Source organism: Pristiophorus japonicus, chromosome 6 (genome assembly GCF_044704955.1).
Source record: "Pristiophorus japonicus isolate sPriJap1 chromosome 6, sPriJap1.hap1, whole genome shotgun sequence".
In the NCBI taxonomy this organism is placed as follows: Eukaryota; Metazoa; Chordata; class Chondrichthyes; family Pristiophoridae; genus Pristiophorus; species Pristiophorus japonicus.
This window is the reverse complement of record NC_091982.1, coordinates 77,099,733-77,113,885: the sequence shown is the minus strand read 5'-3', so window position 1 is coordinate 77,113,885 and position 14,153 is coordinate 77,099,733. Positions and strand designations below refer to the sequence as shown.

General features: G+C 44.3%; 1 protein-coding gene across 1 annotated transcript in view; it reads left to right on the top strand.

Moving 5' to 3' along the window:
- Positions 1-840: 840 nt before the first annotated feature.
- siah2l (seven in absentia homolog 2 (Drosophila)-like) overlaps positions 841-14,153 on the top strand; it is a 63,469-nt gene continuing 50,156 nt past the window's right edge. The window contains exon 1 of the mRNA XM_070882950.1: positions 841-1,417. Within this exon, the coding sequence (XP_070739051.1) occupies positions 1,058-1,417 (360 nt within the window). The 5' untranslated portion in view covers positions 841-1,057. The remainder of the gene's footprint in view (positions 1,418-14,153) is intronic.

The following is a 14,153-nucleotide window of genomic DNA, read 5'->3' as shown; positions in this document are numbered from 1 at the left end:
TTCTATGTTTCTATGTTTCTATCTCGGCTAATACTCCAGTGCAATGCTGAGAGAGTGCTGCGCTGTTGGAGGTGCTGCCTTTCAGATGAGATGCTCAACCTGAATCTGCCCTCTCAGGTGGATGTAAAAGATCCCATGGCACTATTTCAAAGAGCAGGGGACTTATCCCCGGTGTCCTGGTCAATATTTATCCCTCAATCAACAATCCAAAAACAGATTATCTGGTCATTATCACATTGCTATTTGTGGGAGTTTGCTGTGCACAAGTTGGCCGCTGTGTTTCCCACATTACAACAGTGACTACACTCTAAAAGTACTTAATTGTCTGCAAAGCGCTTTGAGATGTATGGTGGTCGTGAAAAGCACTAGATAAATGCAAGTCTTTCTTTTTCTTTTACATTTTGAACAGCAATTATTGGCAATCGAAAAATGTATACTTCAATTATTTTGTTATTTGATAAGTTAAATATAATTCCCCAAAAGGCCAAAGTTATTATTTACAAATGGTGCAACACTTAGTGACGCATGATTACAGTGAGACAGGGTCAAGTAAATGCACATGACAACAAAGTTGAAACGTGGGGCGACCACAGCTCATTCCATGCACTGTGGGAGTTGGAGTCCTTCCAATTCGGTTCCCAGAACCAAATGAAAACATACCAGCACCCGGCGAACTATAACTCCCGGGATGCTTTGCCTTCACGTGATGCAGTCGAGACGCAGCCGACCCTCCCCCCGCTCCGAGCCAATCAGCGGCACTGTTGTCCAGCGAAGCCGACTCTGATTGGCGGTAGTAACCAAGGGAATAAGCCCCGCCCCCCTTACTCGGTTGCACGATGAAGCGCTGCCGCCATGTTTACGCACGGTCGTGAGAAGGGACGTTGGCTTCAGAAATAATAATAATAATGGCGTTAATAACAAGGAAAGGACGAGGCCGTGCGGCTGGCGGCGCGATTTAGCCGGGGAAATTGTTGTTTTGCTTTTGAGAGTGACTTCAGTTTTCCAACTAAATTTAGCCGTTATTTTGAATGCGTTGTCGGCCGGAGCGTCGTTCGCCATGAGCCGACCCTCGTCAGCCGGCGGCGGGAAGACGGGGAAACACACGGCTGTGGCGGCGGCTGTGGCAGCGGCGGCCGCAGCGGGTGGAGGAGGTAGCGGCAATCCGGCAATCGCAGCAGCGGCCGCGGCAGCAGGAGGATCCACCCCGCCGCAGCCCGAACTCACTTCCCTCTTTGAGTGTCCCGTCTGCTTTGATTATGTGCTGCCGCCCATCCTACAGTGCCAGGCCGGGCACTTGGTGTGTAACCAGTGCCGCCAGAAACTTTCCTGCTGCCCGACCTGCAGGGGCCCACTCACCCCCAGCATCAGGAACCTGGCCATGGAGAAGGTGGCTTCCACCATCCCTTTCCCGTGCAAGGTGAGTCCGTGCTTGCGCGGAGGAACGACCGGCAACTTTTGTTAAACTTGAGCAGTACATGCTGGACTGCATCAGGTGTGTTTTGGGGCTCCTGTCGTTTGCAGTCAGATAGAAATCCTAAAATGTTTTAATACTGTAGTTTGCTATCTAGCCAGCTGGGAATACTTATTCCAGTTGCATATATAGTACATGGGTTGTAATTTAATGTATTAAGAGATTCGATGTATTTATAGTCCATAATATCTTGTTGTATACATTGTGGTGATAAATGTAACTTAGCTTGTCAAAGATCTCCGGAACAGTGAAAAGATTTTGACTTTATCAAGTTGAAATTTCCCCCTTTCTGATTCTTTTGCTAATTTATATTAAAATCTGCAAAAGTGTATTGCCCAGCATTGATAAGGCATCAATTACTATGACCGTGGATGGAGCTGAAGTTGCTTGTTCTGAAATTATTTGGAGCTAGATATATTTACAACGTGAATCCAGGGTTTTCTATGGACGGATGCATATCTTGGGATTTGACAGTTTGAGATGTTGATGCCACAGTAAATTCATTATCCATTAGTAATCCTTTGTCACTGTCTGTGACATGCTTGCTTTGGCTGTTGCAGTGGACTTGAGCTCTTTTTCCTGCTTTCTATATTCTTTGTTCCTCACGACCTGCTTCCACGGTTTCCTGGTTTCTGCTCTTTGCTCTCCTCTTCACTGATTCTTCGCATTATGCCTTGTTGATCTAACTTCCTACTAGTGCTGCCATCGCAGGCTCCTGTCCCTCCTGGGTGTTCAGTTGACCTCTCCATCTACACCAAGGGCATTCTTTGCTGAACCACATGGTGTTAGCTTTATTCAAGCTGCCTCATTTTTTTCTTCCTCCTGAATCTCCACCCCCCCCCTGCATTTGTTGGGGTGGGGGGAAGGAGAGAGGGGGTGACTTCCCCACTCTTCGCTATGTAAAATATCCACACTCTTGCAAGCTTGACACTCCCCAGCCAGACCTCATTGTCTGTGAACTTAATATTGCTGTTTATAACAATATTAGGAGAGATAGGATGGTGGAAATAGGAGTTGGAATGGCAGTGTTATTAAAGAATTCTGTAACAGTGCTCATTACAGACCACCAAACAATGGACATGAGTGAGATCTACAGATAGTTCAGGGAGATTTAAGAATAGCTGGCAATACTATTGGATGATTTTAACTATCCCCAAGGGAGACTGGAATAAAGATAATATCCCCACTTGTATCAGGGTTTGTGCTTAGTTCAGCATGTTTCAAGTTTCAATCATTGTTTTTTTTTTGACTAGGAAACAATGTGGGGCAAATAACTGGAGAGTAGGAGAGCAATTGGGAAATAGGAACCAGAACATTGTTACGTTCAATTTAAGAAAATAAAAGGATATTGAGTAAGCTAAAGGCACTGGGCTGTAAAAATGCAAAGTTAAGGGATCTGACCCAAATTAACTGAAGGGGGGCATTAAAGAATTGAGTTCCATGGATAAATAGAGAGATATAAACTAAACAAACATGTGATAAAATCAGGGCTAACAACACTAATGGAAATCATGAGGAATATCCAAAGTGTAGTGTGGGTGAGAAAAGGGAGATATAAAAAAGGCTACCAGATAACATAAGAAGACTAATAAAGCCTTTAATAAGCATGTCAAAATAGGGGGCAGGACTACTGAGAGATAAGAGGTTTATTTGTGGAGGATGAAAGTGTAGTAGAAATATTAAATATTTTGCATCTGTTTTTGCAAATGATGTTGGCAGTCAGAATGTCAGTGTACTTGGAGGATATGGAACAATTGTTAGAGATAACAATTAGCAGAAATTAGCAGAACTCGAGGTGGATAAGTCACAAGGTGCTGATGTCATGCGAAAGGAGTCAGAGTAGATAGACAGGGCATTGGCTACAATTTTTCAATCTTTTTTTTGTTTGATAGGCACATTGTACCATGGGACTGGGAAGTAGTGAATGCAACACCTTTGTTAAATTGGTAAATATAGACCAGTTAGTTTAATGTCAGTTGTGAGCAAAGTCTTAGAATCCACTGTTCAAAATAAAATTAGTGAGCATTTAGAAATGCTGGTTCAAAAGCAAAATATTGCAGATGCTGGAATCTGGAATAAAAACAGAAAATGCTGGAAATCTCAGCAGGTCAGGCAGCATCTGTGGAGAGGAAGCAGAGTTAACGTTTTGGGTCGATGACCCTTCATCAGAACAGAAGGGTCATCGACCCGAAACGTTAACTCTGCTTCCTCTCCATAGATGCTGTAGAAATGCTGGTTGTCTTTGATTCAACCATGCATCTGTGAATGGCAAGCCATGTTTGACTTTTTTTGTTGAAAGAGTAGCCTGATGAAAAAGGAATTGCCGTGGATGTATAGTATATGGATATTTAGAAGGCATTCGATATGTTGTCTTGAGTGGTTTGTATAGCAGGAAATGTAGCAGCATAGATAGACCATTGTTGACAGCAGAATTTGGATAATTGGATGTTGCTTGAATAGAAGAAGAGTTGGGAGTGGTGTGCTCCGGGAGTCAGTTCTGGGTCCACATTTGTACTTGGTGTATATATAGATGATTCGGGTTTAGGGAGCACAATCTTAGTTTGCTAACGTGAAAGTAAGGAGTTTTGGTAAACAGCGCGGAGGACTATAAAAGGCTTCAGGAAGACAGATGGGTCAGCAGGCTGGCAGTTTAAATTAAAATGAACAAGTGTGAGGTAATCCATTTTGTGAAGAAGAACCAGGAATGTGAGAATATATCGAATGGAAAGACATTGAACAATGTGTTTGACACAGAGATCATGAGTTCAAATCTATGAAAGTTTAAGTACAAGTAGATAATACAATTAAAAAGGCCAACAATGTTTTGGATTTTATAAATAGGGGGCCCAGAAGATAAAAATTAAATAAGTAATGATAAATTGCGAGAAAACATTAGTTGGGCAAATATTAGAGTACTAAGTGCAGTTTGGGTGCCTTGTAATAGAAAGGATATTAAAGCCACTGAGGAGGGGGCTCATCAATTTAAAATTGTCACTAAGAAAGACGAGAGAGCTTGGGAGACATTTCTTTATGCAGAGAGTTGTTGGAGCACAGATTGCTTTGTCATAGAAGTGGTTAAGGCAGAGACCATGACAATTTAAGGGGAAAATGGATAAATTATTTGAAACTGTGAAAGATACAGGGCTGTCGGGAGAGAGCAGGACAGTGGGATTAGTTTTGGATTGTTCCTGCTAACTGGTACAAATGTGATGGGACGAATGGCCTCCTCCAGTGCTGTATACTTCATTGTCCTCTCATTTTCTGTTCCACTGATTTCTAACCAGCCCACAAAACTAACTTTGCTTTTGCCACTACTGAATACCTGGTGACTGCAGCTCAGTGTCCCTTCCTGCCATGCTCAATTTCTTCAATACTGCAGACAAACTGCTGGCCCACTTCTGCTGTTTAATTCTGGCATCAGTTTCTTGCAGTTCCACTCTTAGCTGTCCCAATATGACCATTCATCATCCCAAATACTTTCTCCTGAGTCTGAGAAGTCAGTCATATGCAGTACTCCATCCTTAATCCTCCCATTTATAGAAAGAAAAGAAGAGCTTGTATTTATATAGCACCTTTCCCAATCTTGGGAATTCAAACATTTCACAGCCAATGAAGTATTTTTGAAGCATACTTACTGTTCCAATGAAGAGAAATGTGTCAGCCAACTTGTATACAGACACTTATCTCAGTCCCACAAGGGAAATGAGATAAATGTCTGCATAATCTGTTTGTGATGCTGGTTAAGAGATAAATGATGGCCAGGACACCGGAAGAACTTCCCTGCTTTTCTGTGAATAGTGCCGTCGGATTTTTTACATCAACCTCAGAGGGCAGGTGGGATGTCCGTTTAATGTCCCATCTGAAAGATGATACAGGTTGTATTTCTCTGGTCCGGGATTCTCCGTGATTCAGCTTCGGCATCGGTTTCCTGAGCTTCCTGGCTCTCGGTGATCAGTGCGCAACTGTCGCTTTGCGTGGGTGGCGTCCTGGTTCCTGCGCTTACATGGAGAGAGAGAGAGCGAGGCCCAAGTTTCGCAGCCTGAGCTGGAGCATGGCGGAGGTGTTCAGGTGCCCGAGCGCTGTCTACAGGTATCAGTATGCCTAGGCTCGGCGTGACCTCCTGTAGTTTGGAGAATTTTCTGTTCAAGCACCAGTCAGGCCCCAAGGGTGCTGGCTCAGAGAGGTCTAACCTGTACCTCTAACAGTGCAGCACTCCCTCAGTACTGTGTTGAAGTATCAGCCTAGATTATGAGCTCAAGTCTCTGGGATGGGGCTTAAACCCACAACCTTTTGACTCAGTGGTGAGACTGCCACCACTGAGCTAAAGCTGACACATTAAATGTCATCTTACCTATTTCTGCCCACTTACCTACTTTATCAAACTCCTTTTGTAATTTATGATCTGCCTCCTGGTGCCAAAACCTCTGTTAGTTTGGTGTTATTTGCAATTTGACCAGTTCACTTGGTTGCTGTTTCCATTTTCAGTTGCTCTTGATTTTCTGGATTTTACTGTTCAGCTGGACCACCTGAGATTCCTCTGTTAATGGAACTGTGCTTAGTTGATCTTTGATTCCTGTCTGCCATCAGAGGTTTATATATTGTTACACTGGCTTACCCACAACCATGGGCTTTTCAACCACTGTGTATATCACTGGATTACTTTTCGACTTTCCTTTGGCTGTCATTTATTTCCCAGATTACACTCCAACTACCCTGCAGACCCTGGCCACCGTTTAATTATTGTTTTATGCGATCCCTGGGTATTTCCGATCTTAAAACAAACCCTGGACTTCCTGATTTGCATCCACTTTCTGACCACTGTGAATCCTGGACTACTCTCCAACTCTCCTGGCTGGTTGAAGCACTGTACATCCCAATCATGTTCTTGTACCAGAACTCTTACTGCTGGAGTTCAGTGTTTAATATCTTAATTCTGGTTGCATCTGTCTTCATTGCACATGCAAAATGACTTCTGGCCTGGAGCCAAAGTCTTCTGCTTCTCCACCCTTAATCCCCTTGCTTCACTCTTGCTGTAACTCCATTCCTCATTTCTCTCACCTTGCCTCTCATCCTAAACACCCCCCCCCCCCCCCCACCCCACCCAATTGACTACTTCTATTCCACCTTGCTCGGTGGCCCACTTGTTGCTATTCCCCTGCTAAATGCCATTCCTTCTGCTGTTCTAGACTCTTATTCCTCCTGGACATGCTTATCTTTGTTGAGGATTTTGCTAAAGAGTGACTGCTGGGGCGCAGAGTCAACCAATCCTTTGAATGCACTTTGTGATGGGATGTGAAGATAAATGAAAGATCTCCTTTTATTCTCCCCTCCTCCAAATACGACTTATTTGGCTGTGAGCTTATCCTGGAGGAATGCCTCAACATCCTGGGCTAAGTGGAAACCCAGTATCACAGATGGTGACTCCTTCTCCTCACCAAGGCTGCTTCGCCTGGTTTCATGCTCACCATGTTCCCATGCCAATAAGTTTAGCATTCCTCTTCAAATATCACTTTTTTCCCCCAGTCCTCTACGCTCAAAAACTTCACCTTCCTTCACCTGTCATCCTTCATGTTGACTTTTGTCTCTTTCGGCCACCTCTTGACTGTTATACACAGCATTGAGATCCCTCAGGTCTTCGACTGGGTCGTTTCTTCGTCTCATTACTCCTTGCCTACCTGCCATCTCTTCATCACCTTTTGTGCTAGGAAAAAGCGCATTCCACTACTGCATGACTTTCTTCATCTCAAAGATTGAGCCTGTCCTCAAAGTAAGCAGGCAGCCAGATGGTTAAACAGTCTGGTATGCAATCAAATGAAAGGAAAGAATATTAAAAATAGCAAAATAAAATAAAAACTCACCAGCAATTCAGTAGTTTGTATCCATTGTCGATTTGAAACAAGGATTGAACTGTGAATTGATATTTCAAGCTGCACAGTGTTTCAAGTAATGGTGGAACTGGGAGATACCTAACTGAGGCACTACAGCACCACCACCAATGTAGGGCGTAATTACAGTTTGGTGTGTTTCCATTGTAAGTGTGGACGTAGGAATTTATATTGCAAAAGATTGATACAAAAGTGACAAACATAACAGGAAGTAATGTTTAATAGACAGGAAGTGTGGGTAGATGTAAAACTTTTACTAAAGCAAAATACTGCGGATGTTGGAATCTGAAATAAAAACCGAAAATGCTGGAAATCTCAGCGGGTCAGGCAGCATCAGTGGAGAGAAAAACCAGAGTTAACGTTTCAGGTCGAAAACCCTTCATCAGAACTAGCGAATGTTTAAAAAGAACAGATTCTTAAGGAGCACTGAAAGGAGGAGGGGAAGAAAGAACAAAAGAGAAGGTCTGTGATAGGGTGGAAGGCAGGAGAGATTAGAGAGACAAACGGGATGGTGGACCGAATTGAAATGGTAATGGCAGAAGTTAGAAAAAGGTTAGTCTAGATAGGGTGTGAATGGAAGAATAATGACCAGCTGCCATTGGAGACAGAGAATAAAAATATAAGTTCTGGCAGGCTGAAGGGAGCCAAAAATAGGCAGAGATTATGTTTTGAAATTGTTGAACTCAATATTGAGTCCAGAAGGCTGTAAAGTGCCTAAACGAAAGATGAGGTGCAGTTCCTCAAGCTTGCGTTGAGTTTCATTGGAACAGTGTAGGAGGCCGAGGACGGAGATGTTGGAGTGAGAGTGAAGCGGGGAATTAAAGTGACAGACGACCGGGAACTCGGGGTCACGCTTACGGGCTGAACAGAGGTACTCCGCAAAGTGGTCACCCAATCTGAATTTGGTCTCCTAATACATTATACTAAATTGAAAGAAATTCAAGTAAATCACTGTTACTCCTTCCAGGTGAATTTGGGACATCTCCTGCGCTTGCATGGGAAGGTGCCTTGGGAAGGGGAGGGGGTGACTGCGGAATGAACCAGGGTGTCGTGGTGGAATGCGGGGAGGAGAGGGGAAGATGTGATTGGTGGTGGGATCACGCCGAAGGTGGTGGAAATGGTGGAGGATGATCCATTGAATGTGGAGGCTGGTGGGCTGAAAGCTGAGGGCAAGGGGAACTCTGTCGTGGTTCTGAGAGGGAGGGGAAGGGGTGAGAGTGGAGGTGCGGGAAATAGAATGGACACGGTCGAGGGCCATGTTAACCACAGCGGAAGGGAATCCTCGGTTGAGGAAAAAGGAAGACATGTCAGAGGCTCTAGTGTGAAGGGTGGCATCGTCAGAGCAGACATGACAGAGATGGAGAAACTGGGAGAATGGAATGGAGTCCTTACAGGATGCTGGTGGGAGGAAGTGTAGTCCAGGTAGCTGTGGGACTACATAAAACTTTTAATAAGATACCGATCTAGTTATATTGAAATGATCAACCCTGCATATTTGCCCACTTCTAATGATCTGAAGATAGTAAGAAAAGCAAGCAGGAATTTCTATTTCTAGAGCATTTTTCATGTTCTTAGGATTTCCCAAAGTACTTCAATGTACAATCAATGATTTCCGTTTGTGCAGGCAAGTATGGCCGCCAATTTATGCAGAGCGCAGTTTCACAAACTGCAGAGACAGATGATCAGCTAGTCTATTTTGGTGGTATCAATTGATGGATAAATGTTGGCCAAGGCATGGGGAAAACCCCCTGGTTGTCTTTGAATAGTGCCTTAGGATCTTTGAACATTCACCTGAACAACTAGTTGGGATTTTGGTTTAAAGTCTCATTCGAACAATGAAGCTGCCAACCTAGATTATGTTCTCCCAAGTCCTGGAGTGATTCTTACACAAAACCCTAAAGCTGAGAGTCCTACCACTGAGCCAAGCAGAGACCAAGTCTGTGGCAACCATGTGACTACCAAATCTCTGTTACTCATCTGGCAACATTTTGCTGCTCATCGGGGATGACTGCTTGTCGGACACTTTAACACTGAGCATTTTTTGATTCCACACTTGAGCTGCTCCTGAATCAACTCCATTCTTGGCCCCTTGCTCTCAGCCTAACCTCACTCTTCTGAGGAAGCACCTAGCTTGACCGATCAGCTCAGTGAAGATCAGGAAAGGAATGGCTTATGGCTTATTATAGTCATATCCTTATGAACAGTGTTTCCTTAGCAGCAGTCTTGGAATCAAAGCTTGTAGCCCAAGTCTCAAGAGAACTTACCAAGATTCAAATTAAATCTTTCTTCGTGGCTCACTTTTTAAAAGTTGGAATGTAGATCTAAATTGAAGGAGCTTGGATAATCCCCATTTTAAAATATGGAGTCTCAGGAACTTGTATAAATAGAGCAGAAATTCTGCTTGTGGTGCATAAAGATTGAACAGTGATGTCCACGACTCTTTTTTTCCTAAAAGAACCACTGATGAATTATGTACTGTGCAGCACAGAGAAATAAAATTCATGGCCTGTGTAATATGTAACATATCTTAGTATTTGTACTTAATCCTATTCATGCAAAGCATCATGCTGTGGTGCCTTTGCTGTTTTAGCACCTTGTTGCCAAAGTGTGCTGCTGATTCTTGCTCCTGATATAGGTACAATGGAGCATTTCACTATAAATATTGGGATACTTGCAACTTCAAGTATTTTTGTGTGCTCTAAATTTTTTTAATAATTTGAAAGCAAATCTCAACTAATTTAGTAGTTACTTGTTATAACATTCTTAAGGTTTCTCATTGTTACAATGTCCGCTCCAACGCTTGAACACAAACTGTGGGCTGTATGTTGTGCAGTGTCCTCCCACGTGCTGCTCACGCATCGCTTGCTGGATTGTTTCCAGCTTGAAAATCGTACCGGAACTTGAGAGCATTCCAACCGGTTCAGGATTTTGCAGCACTGAACAAGATACTTTAAAAGTGGAAGTCTTGCTGGAATGTAATTGAAGACAGTAGCAGTTTTTCAAACAAAAGTAAAACTATGGCTATAATAGTCATGAGCGGTTAGAATGTACTTTTGTTTTCTTCTGGGAATTTCCCATCTTCATTTGATGATATCTGGGTGGAACTGAGCTTATAAATTGAATCTAGACCTAAAGCAACACATGACATTTTGTTAGCCATGTGCAGAAACTGTCGCTATGCTTGTGTCTCTAAACTAAGTTGCATATTCATACAAGTCGCATTTTTGTTCGTTTGGTGTGGATTGCATGTGCATTCCCTGTAGGGACACATTCCACTTAAAGTCCAGAGTGCTTCAGCACAAGATGGCACAGCTAAATCTTGGGTGACACTTGTATTCTTGTACCTGGCTGAAATAAATTCAGAGAATAGAAATAAATCGCAATTCGGCAGATAGGATACCTGCCAGCAAACAAGCAAAGCAAAAGAAAAACTAATTGACTCGGGATTTGCCTTTTCAGTGCAATTTGATCTTGTGATTGCAATGGGAATGGCCAGATTAAGCAGATTAATAGCAGAATAATAAATTGTGTTACATGGTCTGCTGCTGTTATCATTCTAACAGTGTATCCCCCAACTTACCATGAGTAAGTTGGGTGTGCCACGAACAAATTACAGTAATATTTCAGCTTCACTAGGAGCTGGTCATATGCAAATACAATTATCAAACTAATTTGGAAGTTGCCATTGTGAAACTGAGCCTTGCAGGCCACGAAAATTTCAGACTTGCTGCCCAGTTTTGAGTCGAGCTGATTTCAGTAATGCTGTTGTAAGTAGCTTCAACATTCCTGAGCTAGAAAGCAGAAACTGGCTGGATTCCTTCTCCTGATTGCTGTACTGTGGTTCCTGCTTGAATGTGCATGGATGTTGGGTGAGACCTGAATTGTGCTTAATTATGATGTTTGGTGGTCGACTAGCCAGCTGACATTGACTGTCTAGGTTGACGTGGAGAATGTTTTTTTTTGTAGTACTCGAGACTGGATTGTACGGAGCCGTACCCTAGAATAGTACTTGTAGAAGCACTATATTGGAGGGTCACAAGTACAATTGTGAGCCTGCTGAAGAGTTATTGTAGAGAAGGGCTGCATTTCTAAATAGAGTATATTAAAGCCAAAATACTCTTTAATGCTTGAGAGTTAATTCGCAAGAGGTTTACTTTGATTAGAATTTTTGCCAGTTTTGAAATTTTTTTTGGTGAAATAAATTTTACATAAATTTGTCATTTCAAAATTATTCAAAATACTTTTGGAGCAGTCTTGCTGTGGAAGGAAGAAATAGACAAGAAAAGCTTGGAAAGCAGCCACCTAGTAAAGAACATCACTATGCCAATGATCTTTTCCTTTTCCTCTTCTCTGTTTTAATTTCTCAGTGACTTATATTTATCAAACAAAACTAGTCTGTTAACTGTTCTACAGGATAAGCTCAGCCCTTGGATTTTGAGTGGGAGTTGATGCTAACTTTTTGTTAGGGTTGGAGATGGGAAGTTTGTGTTTGACAGCAGTTTGGTGTAGGGCTGCTTTAAAGTGTCTTAACATCATCATCATCATAGGCAGTCCCTCGAAACCGAGGAAGACTTGCTTCCACTCTAAAAGTGACAGTACAGTCCAATACGGGAATTACAGTCTCTGTCACAGGTGGAACAGACAGTCATTGAAGGAAAGGGTGGGTGGGACTGGTTTGTCGCACGATCCTTCTGCTGCCTGTGCTTGTTTTCTGCATTGCTCTTGGCGACGAGACTCAAGGTGCTCAGTGCCCTCCCGGATGCTCTTCCACCACTTAGGGCGATCTTTGGCCAGGGACTCGCAGGTGTCAGTGGGGATGTTGCGTTTTATCAAGGAGGCTTTGAGGGTGTCCTTGAAAAGTTTCCTCTGTCCACCTATGGCTCGCTTGCCGTGTAGGAGTTCCAAGTAGAGCGCTTGCTTTGGGAGTCTTGTGTCAGGCAGCAAACAGTATGGCCTGCCTAGCAGAGCTGGTCGAGTGTGGTCAGTGCTTCGATGCCGGGGATGATCGAGAACGCTAACGTTAGTGCTTCTGTCCTCCCAGGGGATTTGCAGGATCTTGCGAAGACATTGGTGGTATTTCTCCAGCGATTTGAAGTGTCTACTGCATATGGTCCATGTCTCTGAGCCATACAGGAGGGCAGGTATCACTACAGCTCTGTAGACCATGAGCTTGGTGTCAGATTTGAGGGCCTGATCTTCGAAAACACTCTTCCTCAGGTAGCCGAAGGCTGCGCTGGCGCACTGGAGGTGGTGTTGAATCTCGTTGTCAATGTCTGCCTTGCTGATAATAGGCTCCCGAGGTATGGAAAGTGATCCACGTTGCCCAGGGCTGGGCGTGGATCTTGATGACTGGGGGTGCAGTGCTGTGTGGCGGGGTCAGGTTGGTGGAGGATCTTTGTCTTACGAATGTTTAGTGTAAGGCCCATGCTTTTATACGCCTCAGTGAAGATGTTGACTTTGACTTGGAGTTCAGCCTCGGAATGTGTGCAGATGCAAGCATCTTCTGTGTACTATAGTTTGACGACGGAGGTTAGGACTGTCTTGGATCTGGCCTGAAGACGACGAAGGTTGAACAGGTTCCCACTGGTTCTGTAGTTTAGTTCCATCCAGCGAGGAGCTTGTTGAGTGTGAGGTGGAGCATTGCAGCGAGGAAGATCGAGAAGAGGGTTGGCGTGATGACGCAGCCCTGCTTGACCCTGGTCCGGATGTGGATTGGGTCTGTGATAGATCCGTTGCTCAGGATCACTGCTTGCATGTCGTCGTGGAGCAGGCGGAGGATGATGACAAATTTTTGGGGGCAGCTGAAGCGGAGGAGGACGCTCCATAGTCCCTCGCGATTGACAGAGTCAAAGGCCTTTGTAAGGTTAAAGAAGGCCATGTACAAGGGTCGGTGCTGTTCCCTGCATTTTCCTTGCAGTTGTCGCGTCGTAAAGATCGTGTCCGTTGTACCCCATGGTGGATGAAATCCGCACTATGCTCCCGGAGGAGCTCCTCAGCCACAGGGAGAAGACGGTTGAGGAGGATTCTAGCGACGACTTTCCCAGTGGCTGATAATGGGGAGATTTCTCTGTAGCTGCTGCAGTTGGACTTGTCCCCTTTTTTTTTAAAAAGATGATCACGATTACTGCATCTCTGAGATCTTCTGGCATGCTCTCCTCCATCCAGATGAGAGAGATGAGGTCATGCATTCGTGCCAATAGTGCCTCTCCGCCATACTTTAGTGCCTCCGCAGGGATTCCATCCACACCCGTTTCCTTGTCCTTGAGCTGGCGGATGACCTTTTCTACCTCCGTGCAGGGCTGAGGTTTTGCTGAGATGGAGGTGGGTAGCATGCTGCGGGATGGAGTCGAGGACACTCGAGTCAAAGGCAGAGTCTCGGTTAAGGAAATCTTCGAAGTACTCCTTCCAGCAGGTCCTGACTGCCTCGGTGTCCTTGATGAGTGTCTCCCCGTTCTTGACCAGCAGTGGGGTGGGGCCTTGGGTACTTGGGCCGTAGGTGGCCTTGACTGCAGTGAAGAATCCTCGTACATGACCGTCGGCCAGCTGCTGAATCTTCCTGTGCTTTCTCCACCCACCATCTATTCTTTAGGTCGTGGGTTTTTTGTTGGACCTCGGCCTTAAGCCGTCTGTAATGCTGCTTTGCTGCTCCCGAGTTGGGTTTTTTTAGGTTCAGAAATGCCCTGCGCTTGCGATTTTTTTAGCTCTTAGATCTCCTGATCATTCTTAGCAAATCAGTCCTGGTGTTTCCTAGTTGAGTGACCGAGCGTGTCTCCGCAAGCACTGGTTATGGTGGCCTG